The 23,984-nt window shown below is 40.4% G+C and overlaps 1 protein-coding gene across 8 annotated transcripts in view; it reads left to right on the top strand.

Annotated features, from left to right (window-relative positions):
* The window catches only part of NRG1 (neuregulin 1), a 1,030,155-nt gene that overhangs the window by 801,465 nt on the left and 204,706 nt on the right, over positions 1-23,984 (top strand). For 3 of the 8 annotated variants that reach the window (XM_004283637.3, XM_004283635.4, XM_033412614.2), the window contains exon 1: positions 8,656-10,165. The exons of 1 other annotated variant lie outside the window; for it this stretch is intronic. In XM_004283637.3, coding sequence (XP_004283685.1) covers positions 10,069-10,165 — 97 coding nt within the window. In that variant the 5' untranslated portion in view covers positions 8,656-10,068. Of the gene's footprint in view, positions 1-8,651; positions 10,166-23,984 lie in introns of those variants that run through there. 4 more of the 8 variants (XM_033412622.2, XM_049704169.1, XM_049704166.1 and 1 more) reach the window with 3 other exon arrangements.

Here is a 23,984-nt window from a genome sequence, read left to right as displayed (position 1 = left end):
TTCAAACAATCAAAAAATATCAACTATATAAAGGGACACTCCTTCTCCCTTCCAGAGTTATCATTAGAATTTTCAGAAATCAAGATGAAGGTTCTACATCATAAACTTATTTTTCTTTATAGAGGAATTTACAGATAAGGGATGAGTTGAACTTCATAATACCTCATTATGATGGTTAATGTGTAACAAGTATTGATATTATTATACAAGTTTTTTTTTTTAATATGGGCAAATAAGACATAGAGTAGGTCAGCAAGGGGGCTTAAATGGACTTCAGTACACAAAAATATAGTGGTAGAAACCAGCAAGCCTTGTTCTTGAATCCTGCTAACTGTAACTCCGCTTGAACAAGTCAGTTAAGATTGGGCTCATACAGCTGCAGAGCTTGGAAAAGTTGTAATTACTTAGCGAAAGTCCCATTTGCGTTGGAGTAAAACGTTAAATTTGGAAAGATTTCAAAGCCCTTCAACTGCTACTCAGTCACTCTGAAGTTGAATTAAATGTAAATTGGGGATTCTTTGAACACATTTATAGTCTATGCATTTTAATATACATATGTCAGATGTGTACTTTATGGAACTAGAGAGATGATTCCTGAGGCATCTTTCCTGCAGAGCAGGGAGACAGGCTTGAAAACAAATAATGATAGTAATAAAGGTGCTGAGCTCAAGAGACATATAAGGAAGACACATGTGCAGCAGCGATTGTGAGGGGAGCATCAGGGAAAAATAGAAAAGGTGAGTTTTGAGTTGGGTCTGCCTGCTAGGCAGAAAAGGGAAAGAAATTCTAGGGACAAGGAAAAACAGAGTTAAAGGCATAGAAGTAAGAAAAGATACAGTTCAGTGTGACCAGAGTATACGCACTACCCGGGGGAAGAGAAGAGAGGTTGAATATTTATGCAGCACTTGAATTGGGAAGGACCTGACCAACCTCTAAGGAGAAGTTGCAACTTTATAGCAACAGGAATCCATAGAAATGTTACATAAAGGATGACAAGATAATAGCTGTATTTTAGAAGATTAACTCCGGTAGCTGGAAGGAGGATGGCTGGGTGTGAGAATGGAAGCTGAAGCAGTAAGAAGGGTATTTGAAAAACGGTCAAAGAATGACAGAGGACCCAGCTCAGGGGAGAAGCAAAGGAGACAGGTGATGAGGATTAAAGCTGCTTCAGATAAGAGCGCTGGGACTGGGGCATCAAATGGCTGGAATCGGGGAGGAAAGGAGGATGTGAGGAGAAAAATGAAGGATGACACCTAGTTTCTGATCTTGAACCATGTCTGGTTTGGGGGGGGGGGCGGGGGAGAGGGATGGGAATTAACAAACTGGTCAGTTTGAGGTAGTGGAAATTGAGGCTTGGAGTTTAGAAAAAAAAGTATACACACACATTTGTGAATTATCAAAATTTGATACAGTGGTAGTGAATGATATTTTCCTAGGATTATCATGTAGTTAAGAAAAAGAGTTTTAAATATTGGGCCATGAGCCAGCATTTATGATATAGGTAGGAAAAAAAGAAAAAGAATTGGCAAAAAGAGAAAGTTCTGCCACCAAGATATTACTGTGAGTTCCAGGAGAAGGTTTCAAGATGATGTGCGTATCAGTGTCCCCAAGCATAAGGACTAAGGAGGACGACACTTCATATGACAATAAGGAAGGCACTGGTGAATTCCGAGCAGTTCCATGAGATTGGTTGTGAGTTGGGGGAGCAGGTGGTTTCCATGAGCTGATAAAAAAAGAACTGAAAGTGTTTGGTCATAAAAGGAAAGGAAGGGTTAAGAGAGGTTTTTTTTTTTGTTCTGGCTTCTTTGTTAGAACAGGGAAAGATAATGTTCATGGAGAAAATTGGGTAATTGGAGTGACCTGGCATCAGGGATTGTCAGGGCGGATTCAGCAGTAGGACAAGGGAGGGAAAGAATTGGTAATAGTTTAATGAAAGTTTCTCAGGGAAGAGGGAAAAAGTAAATTTTAAAAGAAAACGATGAGTTGAGAAAATATGTATTAAGTTCTTTACCTTGCACTTCTGAGCTAGAAATACTGTATAGTTTTAGTACCCATAATAAACACACACTGATGTAAATCCTAGCACATTGCGGGCTCTCAGGGGTCTACTTATTATTATGAAAATAAAAGTGATAGTGGATTTCCACCTCATTCTGTTAGATGATCTTTTGGAAACCACAACAACTACAGCAGGGAAAAAAAAAAAAAGTTGATGTAATTCGGAAGCAAGATAATTGCCACTTAAGTAAAAGTGACTTTCTCTTCCTACCTACAAATACCAGGGCTGGTTTTGGTCAGTCTTGAAGACAGAAGTCCCAGATGGACTGACAGAATTTTTTGTGCCTGAATGTATCTGCTGTATAGGATCTTAAAGAGTTCAGTCTGCTCTAGGACTGAACAAAGATCACTCACAAATACTAATCCAAACATATTTCTTAGACATTCAGTTGAATATCTAGTTTCTGGGATCACCCCCAGAATTTCTCGGGACTCTAAAGAACCCTACATGCTGAGTAAGACCCTGGGCAAGACCAGAGTTTCCTGGACCATTTGAACGAGGTGGTCTCCATCTTGTATTTATGGGAAAGAGCTGGAACAAACACAGTCTTTATGATTAAGCAGAAAAGACAGCATTTTCCATAAGAATGTAATCTTCTGCATGGTTGGTCACCAGTTATTTTTTGGATGGTCATTTAGTTTCTGTCATCTAATTATTCTGCTAAATCATCTTTACAAGATGAATTGCTTTCTTGAGTTGTTAATACTTGTGAAATTCTTTTCCCAAATGAATGAGAAGTGAAAGATATAAATTTTTTAACACACACATACACAAAATTTCCCAAACATCTAGTATGTTGAAAGTTGGTCCGTTGCAAAGGAACTAGAATTCTAGGCTGGGGTCCAGGGGTGGAGATGACTGTAACATTCCACTGAGAACTTCACTTTTGGCTCTGAGCTCAAAACTAAAACTCCCTAGTCAAGTCAGATATATGAAGTATTGGGCTCTAACTTGAACAGGAGCTGAAAAAAAAAAAAAAAAAAAAAAGGCGGGGAGGGTAGTATTCATAAAGATTTAGTAAGAAGGTTAGAAGGAATTACGTGAGAAATAAGGAAAAAGAATAATTGTGGTGTTATTACATGCCTAGGCCAGGTACATAACGTTGTGGGTCAGGGTTTCATTCTATACAGACCAGTTATCCTGATGACATTGTGAAGTAATTTCCGATATACTATAATCTGTTTTGGAAATGCTTTCTACCAGGTGTCTCTTCTGGGACATACCAAAGCGGAGTTGATCTGTTAAATTATTCGCACTGTTCAAATATTTGAAGTACTAATTCATCACTCACGACTTACATTTGTATTTTAACATCATTATACATTTAGCAGGGGTGAATCTTTTCACAATAATGAATAAAGTGACTCTTGAAAGGAAAGATGTTAACCTTGGAGGATCCCGTGGGATGACTCTTAAAAGACACCGAAGCATCTGAATCTCTCTCTGGGCTGTGTATTAGATGTTCACAGAATCTGAACCCGATGCATGTATGGACAAATCCCTTTGTTATATGGATATGCATGATGGGAAGTGAGGAAAATACTAAGGGAGTTAAATCTAAACTCAAAGATAACTGTAAGGTGGTTACTGGGTGCAACTTGCTAAAATGACTATATACGGACTTACCACTAGTGTGTTAAGTGAAAAATAATCCTATGGGAATAGGAACCTTGTATGATGCCAAGGCTAGAAAGGGGTTTTTAACTCTCTGTTAACAATGCTGTGTTTAAAGGTTTTCATCCATTATCACTTTGTTAGAGCAGCCTTGCTAAAACCCAGCTCTTTTATGGGTCTCTCTAACACCTCATACAAATGCAAGGAAGGAAATGGAGCCAATAAATGTAATCTACAGGTGAAATTTGCAGAGGCAATTAAAAAAAAAGGTAAGTATTTTCTTGGGATTTTACCATTTCACAGAAGTTATCACCTCACCTCTTGAAGTTTTGAGAAATTATACCTATAAGTCAAGATTCTTATTCTATATGTCCATTCTTAGAAAGGCTTATTCAACAGAAATTATCCCCAAATGTCATGCCTGGTACCATAAACATCATTATCATTTTAAAATTTGACCAAATAAACATAAGCATACATACATGTATGTATGTATAGTCTTATATACATATAAAGCAATTCTAGTTATCCTCCTTTATTCACCAATTAACAAAATGTATGTAATTGGCTATGATGAAACAGGCACAGTGCTAGAGATATAACATAGAACATGAAATAGTCAGTCTTTGCCCTCAAAAAATTTAATGTCCAGTGGGAACAGATCATTGTATAAGAAAAACACTGTAAAAAATCATTTAAAAAATCCTTGTAAAAATAAAAATCACACACAAAAAATAATTACAAACTGGAAGAAATGTTCTGAAGGAGGTGTAAAAATGGGATGGGAGATTAAAATCATTTTCAAAGGTAATGGAAAGCCCTTCTAAGCAAATGAAATTCAGTTGGAGCTTGAGCAGTAAGTGGAATTAGGCCAAGTGTGGTAAATTCACGCAGAGGAAACGGTAAGTGCAAAGGCACTGAGGCTGGAAAGAATGACAAGTATTAGAGGCATGTTGCAAAGAAGCCTTCATGCATGAGGCATAGGGAGGGAGGGATGAAGCGTAGTGAGATCAGGCTGGAGTTAGGCACAGGCTAGCCCTACAAGGACACTGGGTATGGTTCTGGGAAGCAAAGGATGGCTGGGTTAAGTCTGCATTTCAAAAAGACTCCTCTGACTGCTGCATGTAGCAAAATAATTGGAGGGAGCAAGAGTCCAGGTGGAAAGCTTTACTATGATCAAAGAAAAGATAAGACGAAGGCTTAAATTTGGGTGGTACTTAGTGATGAGAAATAAAAGGAGACAAGTCAAAATGACAGGATTTGGGGAGGGGTTGGCTGCAGAAAGGAGGTGGCAAAGATGATTGTCAGGGTAGGTGACTGGTAATTGATTGACAGAAATGGTAATATCAGAACCAGTCTTTTTATATCCATCCTATTCTATTTAAATTCATTATATGCAAAGCCATTTAGTGCTTACTGCGTGCAAAGTACGGTGCTGAGAATTCTCATGGATAGCGATATGAAAAAAGTGGATAAAAGGATATATGATCTCCATCTTTTATAGATGCGCGTTCAAATTCAGACAGTGTTTCTCATTTCCAGTAGAGGAAAGAGAAGCAATAACTATACACCCACACACATATGCATTCATACACTCACAAATACAGATGTATACACACATGGATATCTACATATGTATATGTGTATGCATATATGCATGTATATATACATTTGAGGTATCTGCATCACATACACATCTTAAGTATGTGTTGCAAGGGGATGAGAAAGATAAAGATAAATAATTAGTGTGGAGGTCAGAAAGAGAAATCAAAAAGCTGCATGAGATTGTATTCTTCTTAAAAGAAAATAAAACGTTTCAAAGACTATTAAGTCTTACATCTCCACCCTATTAGAGAAGAGGTTTATGACACTAGGCCTGTTTTTCAGATAGTGTCCACAAAAAGAAAGTAGGCACTAGTATTCAGCTGTATAATCCATTTTTAATCTATGATGTATCCCTACAATCATGAGAGTAATCTTATCATTAATAATAATGATAAACAATAATAATAATAACAATCATTGGTGTGGGATAATGTTTAAAAATCACACAAAGCAGAAGAGTATAAACACAGGTCTCATTTTAGTGTTGTTTGTATGTTACCGTTTTTAGTATTTTTCTTAGGATTCTAAACTCACAATTTGTTATCAAACTGACTCTTCACAGCAGACAGAATATGATTAGTTAAGAATTTTGTTTAATATTTTCCAAATGTACCGGAGCACACGATTTCCAGTTTTGCGTGGGTATCTTGTCGGTCAGAAGACTTTTGTTTAATGAACTCGGTTTGCGTGTTTATTCTAAGAGTCTAACTAAACATACAGGACAATTGCTGATTAGTGAATTCTTAAAGCTGCTTTCATCTTATTTTCCTTACACTATAGTCTTTGCTTGTTTCAGTTCATTGCAGCTCTATTTAGAATAGCCAGGACATGGAAGCAACCTAAGTGCCCATAGACAGATGAATGGATAAAGAAGATGTGGCACATATATACAATGGAATATTACTCAGCCATAAAAAGAAACAAAATTGAGTTATTTGTAGTGAGGTGGATGGACCTAGAGTCTGTCATACAGAGTGAAGTAAGTCAGAAAGAGAAAAACGAATACCGTATGCTAACACATATATATGGAATCTAAAAAAAAAATGTGTATTCCTTTTGACTGCCTGTTAATGTCTTCTCTTTATAGTGATAGTACGTGAAAGTAGTATCTAATTTCTGAATTAGTATATAATTGTGCAGATAGTGGAATATGCTTGGAATCACTAGAAGTGAATTTGCCATGAAGCTAAGGAAGCTTCAGGGCCTCTCACTTCCAAGGCTCCCTTTAACAGTCTTGGATCTAAATTTGTATTTTTAAGTTTGTGTTCTTTCCCTTTAAAAAGATCTCCCAAATCTCATGAGCTTCAGGCCCTGGAAAACTTATCTGGCTCTGCTTTTCGTTTGTATTGTAATAATTAATTTGTTTTCATGCCTTTCTCATATTATTTTGGCTTCATGAGAATGGGGCAATTTTTTTTCTTTCTTTCAGTTTCTCTACCTTTGAGCATTTACTTCAGTAAATGCTTTGTGAATTAATGAATAAGTCATGCGCCTTTAGTGATCGTGCTGGAGCTGGCTCTGGTGAGGGAGATTTTCTTTTGTATCCATGCATCTTTATTAACAATGAATTTGTTGCAAAGTTTAAAAAAATAATCTACATAAATTATCTTGTTACTTCATTTTTTAAAAGTTAAAAATATCTATTTGCAGAATTTAAAATGAAATTCCCATTACTGTCAGTATGCACAATATTTTGCAAAAATTTAAAAATGTTCACATGTTAATGTTCTTTCACTTTTGGTTTTTTTTTCTTTTTAAGATTTTCTTGGAGTATTTTCCAAATGGGAATTCATGAGAGAAAGGGTATATTTGGCCAGCTTTGTGGATTCTAAGAGTGCTTCTAAAAGTTAAGCCTCGCCAAAGAAAAGTGTTATGGCACAGGATTGCCTTTATTATAAGCTGTCATTTAATATAAGAGCTCCATTTTGTCTTTCTTTATTTCTCAAGTTGCTTATTTATAAATACCCACTCTAGTTTTCACGAGTTGACATATGTTGACAGGTTGACATATATTACCTGAGAGCTGATATACCCTGTATGATACAGACTCTAAGAGCTGAACAATACATAACAAATTAATAAAACGATACCATGAAAACATGTCATTGTTTCTAAATTGAGGTTAATATTTTGATTTTCAAGAAAGCAAAGAAAGGTTTCCTCCTTTCTCCATCCCTGTTCTGATCATTTCCGAGGATTTATAAAAATGCAAAACAACAACAACAACAACAAATTCATCTGCTACTTCCTGACCACAGAGATGAATAATTTAAGGGCAATTTCAAATTGGATTTTCCAGCTGGCTTTCTGTTTTATTTGGAAAGATCTGAAACTTTATTTTTTAATTCCAAAAGACATTTCTGCTTTCTGTCCTTCAGTTCTAAAATAATGATGTATCTGGTAACATGTAGCAGTTGTATACTAAGTCCTTACAGGGTCTCATATCCTGGAGAAAAAGTACCCTTTTTGAAAGGGCTCACCTTTTCTGAGTTTTGCTGTTTTCCTGTTTGTTAAGTAGTGGCCCCACCTGGGAAAGCAGAGTTATTTCAACCATCATTCAGTTCCAGTTTACATTAGACTCTGTGGAATATTATAGTGCTATTCAGTATTCATAATCTCCCTGATTTTGCTGTTTTTATGGCCCAGTATAATTGATGTGTGGTGTTCGTTGGAAGGTTATCAGAAGATATTTGGACATCAAATTTTTCAAAATAAATGATGGCATTACTTTTAAGATATCTTTTAACGACTTAACCCACCCAATAGAGTTAGATTCTTATTACAGTACAAATTAAAGGAGAATAAAATCATTCTTAATTTAGGACAGTTTTTAAATAACTGTTTTTGTCCCCCCTCCCTCTCCACATACATAGCAAGAAGGCACCCCAGATTTCACCTTTATCTAAATGGTGGCATTTGGAAAATATACCAAGAAGGCTGTCTGTAGGTAATGGTTCAGTTAGCATTAATCCCGGAGGACGGAAAATCAGGAGCAAATTACTTTTAAAGAGGGCTAAGTAAATTTCACATGTGGGTGGACGGTACTCACCTGTTCCAGAAAACAACACGTGGGCCTGTCACTGTAAATGAACATTCTGACTTAGCCACAGCTGCCATACATCTATGAGAACGTTTGCTTTACATGATTCTGGCTCATTACGCGGTGCTGATTACCCTGGCCTTTCACTGTTGTCCTTCGCAGCAGGGTGCTAACGTTTTCTGGATTTCACTGCTCTTTAGAATTCTCCACCAGAGGGAGGACAAGGGAAGGCGAAGTAGGTTTCACCCGCAGTTCTGAGGGAAGTTTGAATCGGAGAAAGCTAGCACTGACGAATTCAGGACCTCTGGTTCTGTCTCTCCACTTTACCTCCCCGTACTTGCTCTCTCGGCAGAACTGAGTGACTCTAGCTAGCGCAGTAATTTTATTGTCGATTGCTTTCCAACCCAGGTTTTATCAGTTAAGTTACAACTTGAATAATTAAGCTGTAGTGAGAGATACAGTTTAGGAGACCCCCCCTCCCCCTTAGCAGAGGCCAGGTTATTATTATTTCTTTTAGGAAAAGCTGAAGATGAGAAGTCTGTCAGGCACGTTGTTAAACACACGAAGGCAGGACACAGACACATCCCAGGAGCAGATCGACGAAGATGGATTTATCTAACCATCTTTACGGTCCCCCGAGCCCTTCCTGTGTATCCACAGTCGCCTTACTCTTCCACCCAGAGTTTTATCTTTGCCCTACGTGCGTGTGGGGTTTTTCACTAAAGAAAGAAAGGACGGAACCCCAAACTCTAATGAGAAAACAGCAGCCGTTTCTCTCCTTCCCACGGGTTCCAGGGCCTTAATTTGACCGGGCAGGTGTCGGAGCTGCAAAATTTGTCTCCACCATTTTCTCCGCGCTGGAGGGAAGGGACCAGCCCTCCCGGGCGCTGCCTGGCGGGGAAGCGGAGCGAGGAGCGAGGAGCGAGGGCCCCGGGTCCGGATCCCTTCCTGGGTCTCGGAATCTCCCCGGGACGCGTGGTCCGGCTCCCGCGGGCGCGGCGGCGGCGGCTGCTGCTGCGCGCGGCTTCCAGCGACCCCTGTCGGGGGTGTCCGGCAGCCGCCCAGCGCACCGCCCCCCGCCCAGGCCGGCTCGGGGAGGGAAAGGGGCTGCGCCCGCGAGCGCCGAGCCCAGGCTCCTCCCGGTGGCGTGTCCGCGCCTCGGGGTGGGGGTGTGGCGGGGACGAGGGAGGGGGCGAGGCCAGGGGAGGGCGAGAAGGAGGCGCCAGCGTCCAACCTGCGGGCGGGAGGTGGTTGGCGGTGGGGCAATTGAAAAAGAGCCGGCGAGGAGTTCCCCCCAACTTGTCGAAACTCCGGGCTCGCGCGGAGGGCAGGAGCGGGGTGACTGCGGCTGCCGGGCGACGCAAGCGCTGGCCGGACGGTGATTGCCTCTCCCTCCTCGGGCTGCGAGCGCGCCGGACAGAGGCCGCGACAGGAGCCGACAGCGGCGGGAACCGAGCACTTCCCTGCGCGACAGGGGCCGCCCCGAGAGCGAGCGCGACCGCCGGACGCAGCGACCGCCAGTCCCAGGTGGCCCGCACCGCACGCCGCGTCCCCGCGCTCCCCGCCGGCGACAGGAGACGCCCCCCGCGCAGCGCGCGCGCCGCAGCCCGGCCGGTGGTTCTACCCGCCTCCGCCCCCCGCCCTCGAGGGACAAACTTTTCCCAAAGCCGATCCCAGCCCTTGGACCAAACTTGTCGCGCGTCGCCTCCGCCGGGCGCCGTCCGCGCAGAGCGTGCACTTCTCGGGCGAGATGTCGGAGCGCAAAGAAGGCAGAGGCAAGGGGAAGGGCAAGAAGGACCGAGGCTCCGGGAAGAAGCCTGCGCCCGCGGCGGGCGGCCCGAGCCCAGGTGAGTGCGCCGCGCGGCCGGGGCTCCGCGATCCTTCTCCTCCTTCTCTTTCTCCTTCTCAGATGCCGCCGCCTCGCCCTCGCCTGCCTGCGCCCTGCGCTCCAGGCGCCTGGCCCTGCTCCCGGCCGTCCGCGGGGCCGGGCGGTGCTCGCCCTCCATGGGGCCGCCCCTCACCTGGGCGTCGAGCCCCACCCGGGCGCCAGCAACCCGCGCTCAGGGTGAGGACGGAAGCCGGGACCGCGCCTCCGGAGGACCCGGACGCGCCGCGCTCCCTGGCACGGCCTTTGCCCAGCACCCCAGAGCCGAGCCCAGCCCGGGAGCGGGACCCGGCGTGCAGGAGCGGAGGCCGGGTGCGCGCGTGTCCAGCGCCAGCAGCGCTTTGCACGGGCCCCGCCTGCCCTCTAGCGAGAAAAGCGGGAACGGGTCTCCCCTCGCAGCGCCTGGCTCGGAAGAACGGGGTGCTCTAGAGAGAACGCGAGCGGTCGCGCGTCGGTGTTTTGGGCTCCGGGGAGGGAGTGCAGGGTCGCGGTGTGCGCGGACGCTCACTCGGATTCAGCCCTGCGGTATCGGAGCTCAGATCAGCTGAGAGGGATTCCTAGAGGTCAGCGAAGCAGATAAAATCCAGCCCAGTGCCAGGAATCAGGTCCCCAAAAAGGTTCTCAAACTTTCGGTTTTGCAGTTCTATTTTTCAGTACCTCTTTGATAAATGTGGTTAATTTATGTTCCCAAGAGATGCCCCAAAGCAAAAGTTCATTTGAACTTTTGAACCCAGTTGCCCACTGGTTATATAATAGAATGAAATGGCAGCTGAGGCTTTCTAGAGACAAGTCTAGTGCGTGATCATCGGTTCACGGACGTGAATGACAGTTTCACCTTCTGTTTCCCTAAGAAGGGCTGATGCTTTCGACACTGTCTTGGAAATAGGAGGCGCCCCAAATAAATACTTGTTTATGAGTGATTAAGTGAAGAGGATGCTTTAAAAAAAAAACGGAGGGGTGGGGGAAGAATATAAGGGCTTTTTTCTGCCTCTGCACTTCCCAATTATTAATTGATCCAGAGACCTCAAGGCACTTAGAACATCCCCCAGCACACTTCGTAAAGTATTTTTGAAGAATTAATTCAATGGCATTCTGTTATCTTACAGAAGTATTTGCCCGTTCCTTGCAGGAAGTAAACAAGATTTGCCCAGTCCTCTTACTGGCATCGCTGAGAGCATTTCAGAGCCTGGCTTATTGGCAGAGACCTTAAACAGGTTTTGAGCAAAACAAATTGAACAGAGAGTAATTGTTTGGCCACTGACCATTCCTGTGCATGCTTCTATGATAGGATGCTGCTGGGCAGATCACCTTCATTACCCTTCATTAGCTCTCATGAGGGTGTATTGAAATTTTCCTTACTTGCTCCCTGTTTTGGAGATACCCTATCGCATTTTATTCAACAAGGGCTGAAGTGGGGAGCTGGATTAGCAATCTCCCTAAGTGACATTCTCTACTGTCCTCTCGCAGGTTATCTTAGTAAATGAAAGAGCTCTTAGACCTGACCGCAGTGGTAAAGTTGTAAAGAGTTATTTGCGGGGCTCTTTAAGTGTCGTCCTGTCCTGCCTGGGAGTACTCTGCCTTCAGACGTTTCTGTGGTCCTCTGGAGGAGGTCTGATGAATTAAGGAGGGGACGGTGGCTTGAAGTAGCATCCCTTTCAGGTAACAGGTCTGCACTTTGTCAAGGCTTCAGGGCAGCAATGCCTTACTTAACATAGACATTTCAGATAAGCACCCGTGGTGGGTGGGAGAGATTTTAAGAACCAACAGGCATTTCTGTGCCCTACAGATCTCATCTATTAGGTAGGCAGCTGTGTTGGGACTACCTAATATTCGCTCCTGACACAGCGTCCCAGAGTTTCCTTGGTGACTCTCATTATGCTTTCCAGTCCCACCGCTGTGATTCCCTCTGAACCAGATAGATTGGCATCTTTAAGTGACATTCTCTTGACTCTCTTCCCAGAGAATCTGGAGTGAACTTGGCTCTAGGTTGGTTTTAAAGTGTATCTCTCTTTTCCATCAGGTAGCTGTCTTCCTTGGGGAGGAACTTTTTACCCCCCTCCAGGGCACCTTGTGCTTGTTAAACCCTATAAAGCAGATAAGAATATTTATTCTTCATTTGATTCAAAAACAACGATCAACTTGAAACCTGCTTTAGGTGAAAGCACCTGGCGTTAAATAGTATTGCTTTGAAATCACTGTTTCTTTCCTTCTTGTCATTTCCCTTGTAATGCTGTCAGTGTACTTTTCCTTATCTTAGGAGAGTGAATAACTGAGAGCCATAATGGTTTGTGAGGGAAACCCACACCTCTTTTTCAAGCTTTTTTGCACTCTGTAGTCCTCAGGCATCCTCAAAGGAATGACCTCTAGATGCCATAACTATAGCATCGCCACTTGGCATACCGGCTCAAATTAGGGCTTACAGGACACCCATCTCTTAAATAGCTCCTCCATCAGTGCCCTTCAATCCCAGGTTTCACCCCTTTCTTAAAACAGCCGCTGAAACTTGCTGTCCTACACGATGCCCATGCAACAGCCAAGACTCTTTTTGGAGGTTATAACCTTACTTCACGACAGTCAAGGGAGAGAGAAGGCTGAGAGCACTCAGCCCCTCAGCCCCGCTGTGTGCTGTATTACATGCGGAGGCATAAACACAGCTGTTGGAGGGATAGCTTTAGGGGAACAAGATTCCTTTAACTTTCATGCGACACGTGTGACTGGTATGTGATACATACGTAGCTGTGTTCCGTAGCATCGCATTTTTATACTGAATTGCATGCTGTTGTGGCGGCAGATGTTCAACAGAATTATCTGTGTCGCAGTAATGACTCTAATAGTTCCCAGGCCCTTGGGGTCATTGATTTTTCTTCTTTGCTCAAAAAAAGAAAAAAAGAAAAAAGCAACCTCAGCGTAATCCTGGGCTTTGTGACGAGGATCCATGTACCAAGGGTGCTGTAACTTCCTGCACCTCCTAGATGCTGGATCTCCCATATCCAGACTTTTCGTATTGATTCAGCTCAGCAAACTTTATCTATTGAAGCCTGAATTACAAAACCAGAGCTTCCCCCCCTCCCCCCACCCATTTGGTATTTGGCTCTAAGCTTCTTCTATGAATCTCTGTTGATGTTTTTCTTTCATTAAAACATTGCAAAGGATTCTTTTCATTTTTATTTTTCCTTTTAAATGACCTGGAACCCATTCATTATCAAGCCTAGCTCAGTTCTAGAGCTACTGGGTCTCCCTTCACCCCTGGCAGAAGGGGCGTTTGTCAGTACAAGTGGTGGAAACATCAAAACACTTAGTATCCCAAATGGCTAGAAGCCGGCCATGTGCTTCCCCGGTGACATCACCCACCTGTTTTGTTAACTCAGTGGCTTCCCAGGCTGAAGTGCTTGTCAAACATTCTTGGGTATGAAGTGCCCCGTCACTACCAGGGCAGCGCGTGTTTACAGAACAGGAGGAATGTCCAGTGATCTGTTTCAAGCTGGTGACTTGTGACCACTTAGATGATGTAATTATTAAAGACATTAAATACTAATTTTAGAATGAAGCGGGTTTATTTTGGAGAATGATTTTAAGAGAGTGGGAGAAACTTGGGATACTGTTCTCATATCTGCAAAATGAGAAAATGATATGATGGAAAAATGGGAAGAAAAGACCATAAAGTATGTAAGTAATCAGAAAATATTGAACCAGTATGAGAGCAATGAACACATTACATGCCAGGCACTAGTATTTTATACTTTTAATAAGGGAGTTACTATTTACTAAATATCCTACCATGTTCCAGGCAGTGTGACAGATGCTCTGTGTGTTTCATCGCCTGTCCTTTAGTACGAAAATGCCTCACTATTACAGGGTACCTGGTGCTTAGTGCTACAGCCCGATTGCCTGCATTTAAATCCTAGTTCTGGGGCTTCCCTGGTGGCGCAGTGGTTGCAGGTCCGCCTGCTGTTGCGGGGGACGCGGGTTCGTGCCCCGGTCTGGGAGGATCCCACGTGTCGTGGAGCGGCTGCCACGACAGTGAGAGGCCCGCGTACCGCAAAAAAAAAAGGTTAAATCCCAGTTCTGCTCCTTACCTGTATAGTGATGGGAAAGTTACTTAATCTCTCCATGCCTGTTTCCTTATTTGTAAAATTGGGATAATAAAATTATTATCATAAAGTTATGCCGAGGCTTAAATGAGATAACAGCAGTAGTAAGTGCCCCATCGATGTTAGCTCTCTTGAGAAAATGATTTAAGACACAGATCTTCTGTGCCTTTGCTAAGATATCTGACACAATTTTCCACATTTACCTTGTACGGTAAAAAATAATCCAGAGCTGGCCTTAGATTAGAGTGAGTATAAATATTAATATGTACTACTTGTAAATAGAGAGAAAAGTGGATAAGTATGTCAAATACCATAACTGCATATAGGTATTATGAAAACAGTCCTGAATTCAGTCTAAATATTGAAAGTAGAGTGAGGTGCAATATCGTTTTATCTCTGGCAGAAAAAGGTTGAGGTCTCAAACTTGAGAAGGTTTTGAAACATGAGTCCTTTTCTGGCCACACTGAAGAGTTGATGCTTATATAGAATGCATGTGTAGTCTTTTGGGACTAGTACAAATTGAAAAAGAAAATGTGTATCCACATGCTCTTTGTTATCTTTTTATCGAATGTAAGAGTATATTGCCAACAAGGTTCATGGAATCCAGTGCAGGTGTTTCTAAATATAAACAAAATAATGAATATTAAAAAAATCTACATCTTTCATTATCCCCCCCTCCACACACACTAGAATGGCTGTAGGTAGTGCTTAAAGTTCTGGAAGTGTGATTCTTAGCAAATCAGTGTTTTATTAGCGTTCTCAAAGTGACAAGTTACATTTGACACTAACGGTATTGATCTTATCCTGTTGTTCTGTTAGGATAGACGAAAACAAACCAAGTGTCAGTATTTTGGGTGAGTGATTTCATTTGCTCAGAGAAAAAGAAAGTGGACTTCTAATATTTTGATTAACCCTCGAGTTCTCCTCTTGACAAACAGAAAATACAGAAACTTAAATGATATAGCATTAGCTTAAAAACTGATTTATCTTTATCAGAGGAAAATAACATCTATTAAATATGCTGTCAGATATATAAAATGAAATTTCTTCAAAGGACCAAGTGGTGTTTTGGGTTCATCCTAATCCTACGCATGTTTGCATGTGTGTCCTTTCGTGGGTTTTAACAGATTTTTTAAAAGCGAGCTACCAAAATGCCAATAGATGTCAGTGTTTGTTGCTTTAGAAAAAGTGAGGTGTTAGAAGTAAAAAAAAAAAAGCTTAATTTATTCTCAGTTTTGATAAGCATACAGCTGACTACTTTGAAAAGTTTGACAATTAGTAATACCCTATATAACCTTGCTTACTTACATTTTGTGAATGAAAATGTCACATTTTCACATTGAGACCTCTCTTCTAACTATGAAAAAAATGCCTCTACAATTAATTCCCCAAGGAATTCAGAATGCAGGCTGAAATACACTAGTCAGTGCATTCCTTTTTTTTTTTTTAATGAAGGAACAATTATTTGAGAATGTTGTTACATACACCTTGGATTTATTTGCATTTGTAAACTATAAATTAAGTACGCATGTTTCTTAGGTCGCCTTGATTACAATTGCATAAGTGCGTTTTTGAGTCCAACTTAAGTACGATCTGTGGAGTTCTGCCTTTGGAAGGTCAGAATTCTCTTCTTTCTCCGTTTCACTAGTGTCACCTTTTTCTGGCCTCCAGAGGGTGCTCCAGGAGCATCACACTGCTATTCCCCAAAGAACGACTCCTTTTTTCTTTTCTAAGTGACTTAGATATTCTGGGCAATCTATGGGGAAGAATAGGATCCTGATTTCATCAGTTACTACCTCAACTGGAGTTTGTTTCCCAGCTAGACCAAAATAGACCAAATTCGCTAAGAACATTCCGAAACATCATTCTGATGATGACGATGCAGTTGTAAAAACCTGCAAGGGCACATCTGTGAGATTTACTTTTATTTTATTTCATTTTAAAATTTTTTATTGGAGTATAGTTGATTTACAATGTTGTGTTAGTTTCAGGTGTACAGCAAAATGAATCAGTTACACATATACATATATCCACTCTTTTGTAGATTCTTTTCCCATATAGGTCATTACAGAGTACTGAGTAGAGTTCCCTGTGCTACACAGTAGGTCTTTATTAGTTATCTATTTTATATACAGTAGTGTGTATATGTCAGCCAACAACTTGTCCCCAGAGAACTTAGCATCTTATAAGCATCTTTCAGTCGTCCCTTAGAGCAGTTCCTCTTGCATAAGTTCGGGCAGTACCTGCAAAGACATTTAGTCATATTTAAAAGTTCCACTGTGGCATTGGAAAATTATACATGAGCACCTCAAAATTACACAGAGGATCTTTAGGAGCCCATGTTTTCACGTCTTCACACCTTATCCTCAACCCCTAGCTAAAATGTTTAAGAACTCTACTTTGAGCTACATGTTTTTGAAAATGGGTTGGAATGACTAATTCTTTTGGATCACGGGCTAACGTTATAACACTGTCGCAGAGGCACTGTTATTTGCTCACGATTTATTCCACTCTGCACTGGTCATGTTCATTGTGAGTTACTCCCAGTTTGTTACTCTCCTTCTCTTTTTAAAGGGCAATATTGTTCACATTGTTTTGGTCCAAGAAAGGTATTATTGATGGGCAGTAGCGTTTGGTCTGCGACAGTGTCCCAAACCTTCTGTTTCATAGCTTCAGTTGGCAGGCAGCTGGCTCCTCTGGGCGGCTGTTGAATTTTAGTTTCAGTGATGTGAGAGTCAGGGAATGTTTTATTAGGTTGAACCATCAGAAACTGTCAATTCTGTAGATGATACACGACTGAATATTGTCAATGTCATATAGTTTAATATTTGGACTCTGTTTAGTAGTTTGACTTTATGCGTTACATGGTATTTTTATTATTTTTATTTTATTTTATTTTTTTGGCGGTACGCGGGCCTCTCACTGCTGTGGCCTCTCCCGTTGCGGAGCATAGGCTCTGGACGCGCAGACTCAGCGGCCATGGCTCACGGGCCCAGCCGCTCCGCGGCATGTGGGATCTTCCCGGACCGGGGCACGAACCCGTATCCCCTATATCGGCAGGCAGACTCTCAACCACTGTGCCACCAGGGAAGCCCTACATGGTATTTTAAAAAATATAGTAGTGACAACTTTGAAAAAAGTCGTAGAAGTTAATTAAGTGAGGTTAAAGTAATGTATAAAAGGAAGCTGGGCTAGGAAGTCATTAAACCAGTGACATTTTCTCCAATACATAGGTCATATGGTAGCCATATAAAATGAATTCAGCATAAAGGTAGAGTGCCAGGGCAATGGGCATTTTCCCTTGGAGAGAAAAGTAGTACATTTCTATCACAACATGTAACTTGGATTTTTATTGAACCTGTTAGCAAACTGTTATTATGCTTTATCTTACCCACCGTATTTCTACAGAGATTACAGAGATGTGAGTGAGAAATATTAGTGACTAGTGAACAAACTTGGCTTTGTTTTATGGAATAATCTATTTTTTTAACTTTACTCAGTTTTACAGTACTACAATTCAATTTTTCCAGTAGTTTTAATAAGTGTGAATTTTACTGCCATGTGAAAATATGCTCATTATCAATGGCCTATATTACTTTATAAATAAGGTTAGAACTTAGGTAAAGCCAGCTTTTTAAAGTGCATATGTTTCTGTTTGTAATTGTAACTCATCTGTTTGTTACATATGATCTCACAGTTGTAAAGACAAACTGCATTTTTAAAGGACTTGACAGTCTTCTTAGCTATTCCATAGTAAATATAAAACCAATATTTAAAAGGAAATGTCTAAATTCTAATTTGGAGTATTTTTCAGAACAAATAAATTGTATGCATATACTGAAATGTTCTGAATACTGAATGTCTTATATTTAAGGACTCCAGAATTGAAAGTTAAAATTCCTACAGATTTTATAACTTTTTCAAAAAATATATTTCAACCCTAGGTAAAGCAAAGTTTGGATATTAATTATGCATAGAAAATTTTCTCTGTTAAAGCCCTAAAGAGAGTTTTTGATCTTAACTGTTTAGTACATCATTTATTGAAAATTTTTCATTTGTATATATCATAATAGGAAATCATATTTATGAGTGAACTGATAAGAAATGTATCCAAAAGTCAAAGAAAAAAAATGAAGGAGGTGGTCAACAGGTATTTAAAAGAAAACAAATGCTCATGATAAGAGAGTTTTCTTTTATAAATAACAATACCTATGTTGCTATTTAGTGTTTAGAGATATGTATTTTGTGAATCAAGTGTTCTCACTATTCTTAAGTTTATCAGGACTTAGAGAAGATTCTGGTTTTCCCTAAATGTGTCTTTTCTCCCCTTTCCTCATCCTATGCCATGGACTTTCTGTTGTACTGGGAGATAAGAAGGGGAGCAGAAGAGGATTGGTAACTTGCTCTAGTAGTAGTCGATGTGAAGTGGGCTGCAGGATTCATTTGGGACACAGCACACTATGGTTTTGTGTCTACAGTGTGAACATTTGTATTATGTTTAACATGATTTAGTATATGAAAAAAAATTTTTGTGGAACTTCCTTTTGCCTCTCTTCCCTTCCAAACTTGGAAAGTTGACTTTTAGTTATGAGCTTATACTATATTAATGGTTACAAATATTTAAATGAAAGAGTTGTTTTGTGTTTGTTTTATATATTCATGTAATATATGAGTATACAGTAGGAAGACTTCTTTGGATGGGGTCCAATGTCATATCCATTTGTAACCTCAGTTGGAGTCGAGCTGGGACTAAAACATGCACCTGTGCAGTTCAGCGAAACCCAAATGAACGTTCTAAATCCTCATTTTGATGATTCTCTTATCTTCTCTCCAAACCCACTGGAGTGAAGGAAGTATGAACTATGGATGACATTTTTTTTTTTTTTAATTTGTTTGGCTGCGTCGGGTCTTAGTTGCAGTGCGTGGGCTTAGTTGCCCTGGGGCATGTGGGATCTTAGTTCCCCGACGGGGAAACTGGTCCCCTGCATTGGAAGGTGGATTCTTAACCACTGGACCACCAGGGAAGTCCCTGGATGACATTTTGAATCCAAATCTATATATTCCGCAGGAGATGGGATGAAACATAATCCCCCTAAAAAGCACAAACCTGGATTCAAGCCCCCCTGGGTGTGGTCCCACCTCTGACAACTTTGATCCAGCCATCTCCAAACCAGCAGTATCCTGACTTTTGGCAGCACTCGAGAACTGAGCAGTATTTTGCTTTTTCCCCAAATTATCTGGCCTGTTCGCCTTAAAAATAAAAACCTGTTTTCTGAATGTGACCACTAGAAAGAAAAATTAGCTGTGTTCTTTCCTAACCAGCAGGCCGAATGAGAATTCTTGTATTTGCATATAGTGTGATTCAGAACACATCAGCATGAAAATTTGACCTTGAGCAACACTGAGTAGAGGTTTCTGGGCCACTTGCATGGTGGCCCTGGCTTAATGATGGCTGTGTTCCTCCAGGATTGAGAGGTGCTGGTTTTAGTAAGACCAGAGCAGTGGTTGAAAGGCAAGGCTCTGGTTCTGTCCTCTGACTGCGTGGTGTGAACTCTGACAGTGATGACAACTATGTAAGCCTCAGTTTCTACGTGTGTACACTGTGGGAAATAATATTATGTAATTCATGTGGTTGTTCTAAGCAGTAGTGTTGAGTATTGTGCTGGGTACAGAGTAAGGACTAAATGATCAGTTTTACTGAGTTTAAATATCAACAAAATCTAAGCGCTTTTCCAATGTGTGTTCATCTAATGTTGTCTTCTTGCTATGTATGTATCAATGTTGTCTGAACTTTAAGCCCTCCACAAATAACTATAAATACTGTACATTTTTTCACAGGGTCTTATACACAGAGGTTCTTTGTAAATAATTATCATGTTGATAATACATATCAAATATTTATTAGGTTTATATTCTATGGCTTTGGACTCTTGGTGAGAGTTGGATGTCATATATGTATAACACATTCATAAAGAGATCAACCAGATATTCTTGACCTTGAACTTTGGTCTATAGATAAACTCATTTTTGGAGAATGGAGGAACACTGGCAGTGATGTTTTAACAGATTGATGCAAAAATAGGTTATGTGCACTTATATTTTTAAATAATACACACGCACACACTTCTTTTAAAATATATGCCAGTAGGGCTTCCCTGGTGGCGCAGTGGTTGAGAGTCCGCCTGCTGATGCAGGGGACATGGGTTCGTGCCCAGGTCCGGGAAGATCCCACATGCCGCGGAGCAGCTGGGCCCGTGAGCCATGGCCGCTGAGCCTGTGCATCCGGAGCCTGTGCTCCACAACGGGAGAGGCCACAACAGTGAGAGGCCCGTGTACAGCAAAAAAAAATAAATAAATAAAAAATAAAATAAAATAAAAAAATAAAATATATGCCAGTTAGTTCTTTAGATGTAACTTTCCTATTCCTAATCTCCCATGTCTTGATGGTCAAGGATAATTTTGTCTTACACATAGGGCCTAGTGGAGTACTTTACGTATAAATATTTATAGAATAAATGAGTGAGAATCATTCTTCTATTTATATTTTTTGACTATTTTGTTCCCTGAACTACAAGGATGGATAATTGTAATGATGAATTGATTTAACTGGAGCATATTGTGTTATGTGTGTGTAACTTTATTGTCTGACAAGATTTTCCATTTGTATATTAAGTTGACATTATTTTGTGTATATATATACACAAGCCTGCTTTTATATTCTTTTGGTATTTTCTCTTTTCTCTGCCAACAGAGTGACAGTATCTGTTTTAAGCACAATATTTCATTGTTTGAAATTATGGACTTTTCTACATTTTCCACTTTAAATGGTTTTTAAATAAATAAAAAAGGGGAGCCTGTCTTGAAGCTCGTGAAATGGTAGATTTTTATAAACAGTTGTGATCGCAGTAATATTGAAAATTATTGTCATCTATTTCTGAGAGATATATTGAAGACTGGTACATTACCCCCAGAAAGATTAGTTCGAACACAGAAAATAGATAGCGATTATAATTTGCTTTAGTGAGGTCACCTTGCTGTATACTTGGAATCTTCCCTGGTGGGGTGGGGAGAGGAAACGGCTCATGCATTATCCATTTTGGGAAAGAGTTATACATATACCGGAATTATGGAAATGAGCTGGTGGGTTTGTCAAAAGAAAACCAGTTATTGGAATACTGAGTTGAATAGAAAATGAAATACATAATTTTCCATATATTAAATTGAATAGAAATGGGAGACTTAGGTCTTAAGGGTTGTTTTTTGGGTTTTGTTTTAACATGTTGATTATATTGTATGTTCTCCTTTGCCCTTAACCTTACAGGAAGGAGAAATGTCGATAGAAATAGTTATTTTAAATATTTTGCTATTTGGAAAGCAACATTAGAGTTTTAAATGTTGTGTTCATTATTTATGCCCCATCAAAAAGGACTGGGATCCACTTCAGGGAGGCAGGTAAGACAAAGGCCATTATCTTTCCCTAGGATTTAGCAGAAGGTAAGGGACAGTGTAGAGCATATAGTCCCTGAGACCTACAGATTCACTGCCCTCTCACATTGAATGTAAAAGAGACCCCCTTCACCAAGGGAGCATCTAAGTTGGACTGTGCAGGGGGAAGAAATGTCACCGCTTACAATATGCTACTGATGACAGAATAAATATTCACAAAACATAAAAAGCTCAGTGAAAGCCCTGTATCTGAATTTGGTGACTAAAGTCACACTCTGTAAGGTAAAGACAAGTTTCAGTGCTTCCTTGCACCTTCCACTGAAGGTAGGCTTACTTCATTCCACCTCTTGAAATCATGATGAAAAGGCAGGATGCAGCCATCTTGCCTTGAGCCCAGCAATCTGGGAATAAAACTCCCTGTAGCCGGAAGGGAGTAGCAACTGTCTTACAGGAATTTGCATCTAGACAGGCATGTTTGAGGAAACTTCACGGCGCCTACACCTTCGGGCGACAGGGATACTAAGAGAGGCAGCCATAGGGCTGAATGCTCTTTTTGTCATTTTAGACATGGGACTTTGTAAAGTTACTGCTGACCTTAATGCAGACGCCCTTTTGTGATTTGTTTCTGTGAAACTCATGGGCAGATGGATGGCACAGCTTCTGAAGAAGGCTGTTGCACTTGAGCAAAGATAAGTTACAACTGTACCAAGAGAACAATGTATTCATCCCCCAGTGGTCTTACCATTCTCACATTCACTCAAAGAGAGAAGTCACCCTTTGGAAGATTCAGTGTTTTGCTAGTATTAGCATGTCAACTCCTTATAAAATATATATATAAAAAAATTCCCTACTTAGAACTTAAAAGAATATTTTTTTTATTATGAATATGGTGGTTCTTTGTTGAAAACTCCCTTGACAAATTAAGGAAATAATAACCATCCTTTGAATTGTCATGTTTCACAGTACATTACTAAAAGCCTCTTATATACGTAAGAACTGCTGGTTCCATGGACACAGTCACTCTATTTCTGGTCACGCGATAAAATAAGAAAGGGGAACTGATTATATTGATATACATACACAAGGGCCTAAGTACTAAATTTGCACATTGCCTTAATATGTGGCTGTATGCTTTCTATGGGAACAGAGTTTCTTTTCAGTTACTTTCAAAAAGTATTAATAAATAATTATACTTAAGATAGACTACAGCTACCTTTTAAATGGTTAGATAGGTTTACTTATAGGATTACTTTTGTGATTACTAATCCTTATACATATTTCAGGATTTGGTATAAATGTGAAGTCATTAAACTGTAAGGACATCTATAAATGTATGTAAAAAAAATAGGTGACTTTCTATGTTCTATCACCTTATTTTCTATAAAACAGAAAGTATACTTGGACTATTTTTATCTATTTTATTAACTTTATCTTATTTATTTTAAATTTATCCTCTTCGTTTTCGGTTTGCAGGATAGAGATCAAAGCAATCTCAGTTTTATTTCGAGCATTTTATTTTGTCACTTACATAATTTTAATTCTTAGAGAATAAACGGTTGTCCTCACCCAGAGGAATTTTTAATTGACTGATCATATGAGCACATTTTAGCAGTTAATGTCTCCAGACTGTGAACCTCTCAAGGTCATGTCTGTCTTATGCATTTTCATATCACCAGGGGCCAGCACAGTGATGGGAACATAGTTGTTGTTCTTAAAAATTTGTTCAGTGATTGAATAAATGAGAGAATATAGTTAATTTGCTTAAAACAACGCATTGTGGGAGCTTATGGGGAGCAATTTAATTATTATGTTTCTATCAGTTAATAAGCAAGTATGAGTGCAAATCACCAGTACTAGCAATTCATGGATTTGTTCCTAAACTGATCATATGTGGTTTTCCTGCTTGAAATTTGCACACTTTTTCTTAAAGCTCGCAGTAAGTAATAATCAGTGCTTAATTATTCAGACAAATGAATAGGAATTCGAGGTTTGTTCAATCTACAATTCTTGCTAACCCTAAATTGTTTGTGTTACATTTCTTCCTAAGAACATAACGGCAGTTAAGAAACTAATCTGATGCAGTTTAAGGAGTTTATATTTGTAAATACTTAGACCGTTGCCTGGAACATCGTGTTTGCTATGTTAAGAGTTCGTTATATAAATAAAAAACAAACGTTCCTCGTAAGTAATGAAAATAATCTTAAACGATATTAATACTGCCTATAAAGTAAGCTCTTAAATACA

The sequence above is a fragment of the Orcinus orca genome, chromosome 21 (genome assembly GCF_937001465.1).
Source record: "Orcinus orca chromosome 21, mOrcOrc1.1, whole genome shotgun sequence".
Classification (NCBI taxonomy): Eukaryota; Metazoa; Chordata; class Mammalia; order Artiodactyla; family Delphinidae; genus Orcinus; species Orcinus orca.
This window is presented reverse-complemented; position numbering and strand designations above follow the sequence as displayed.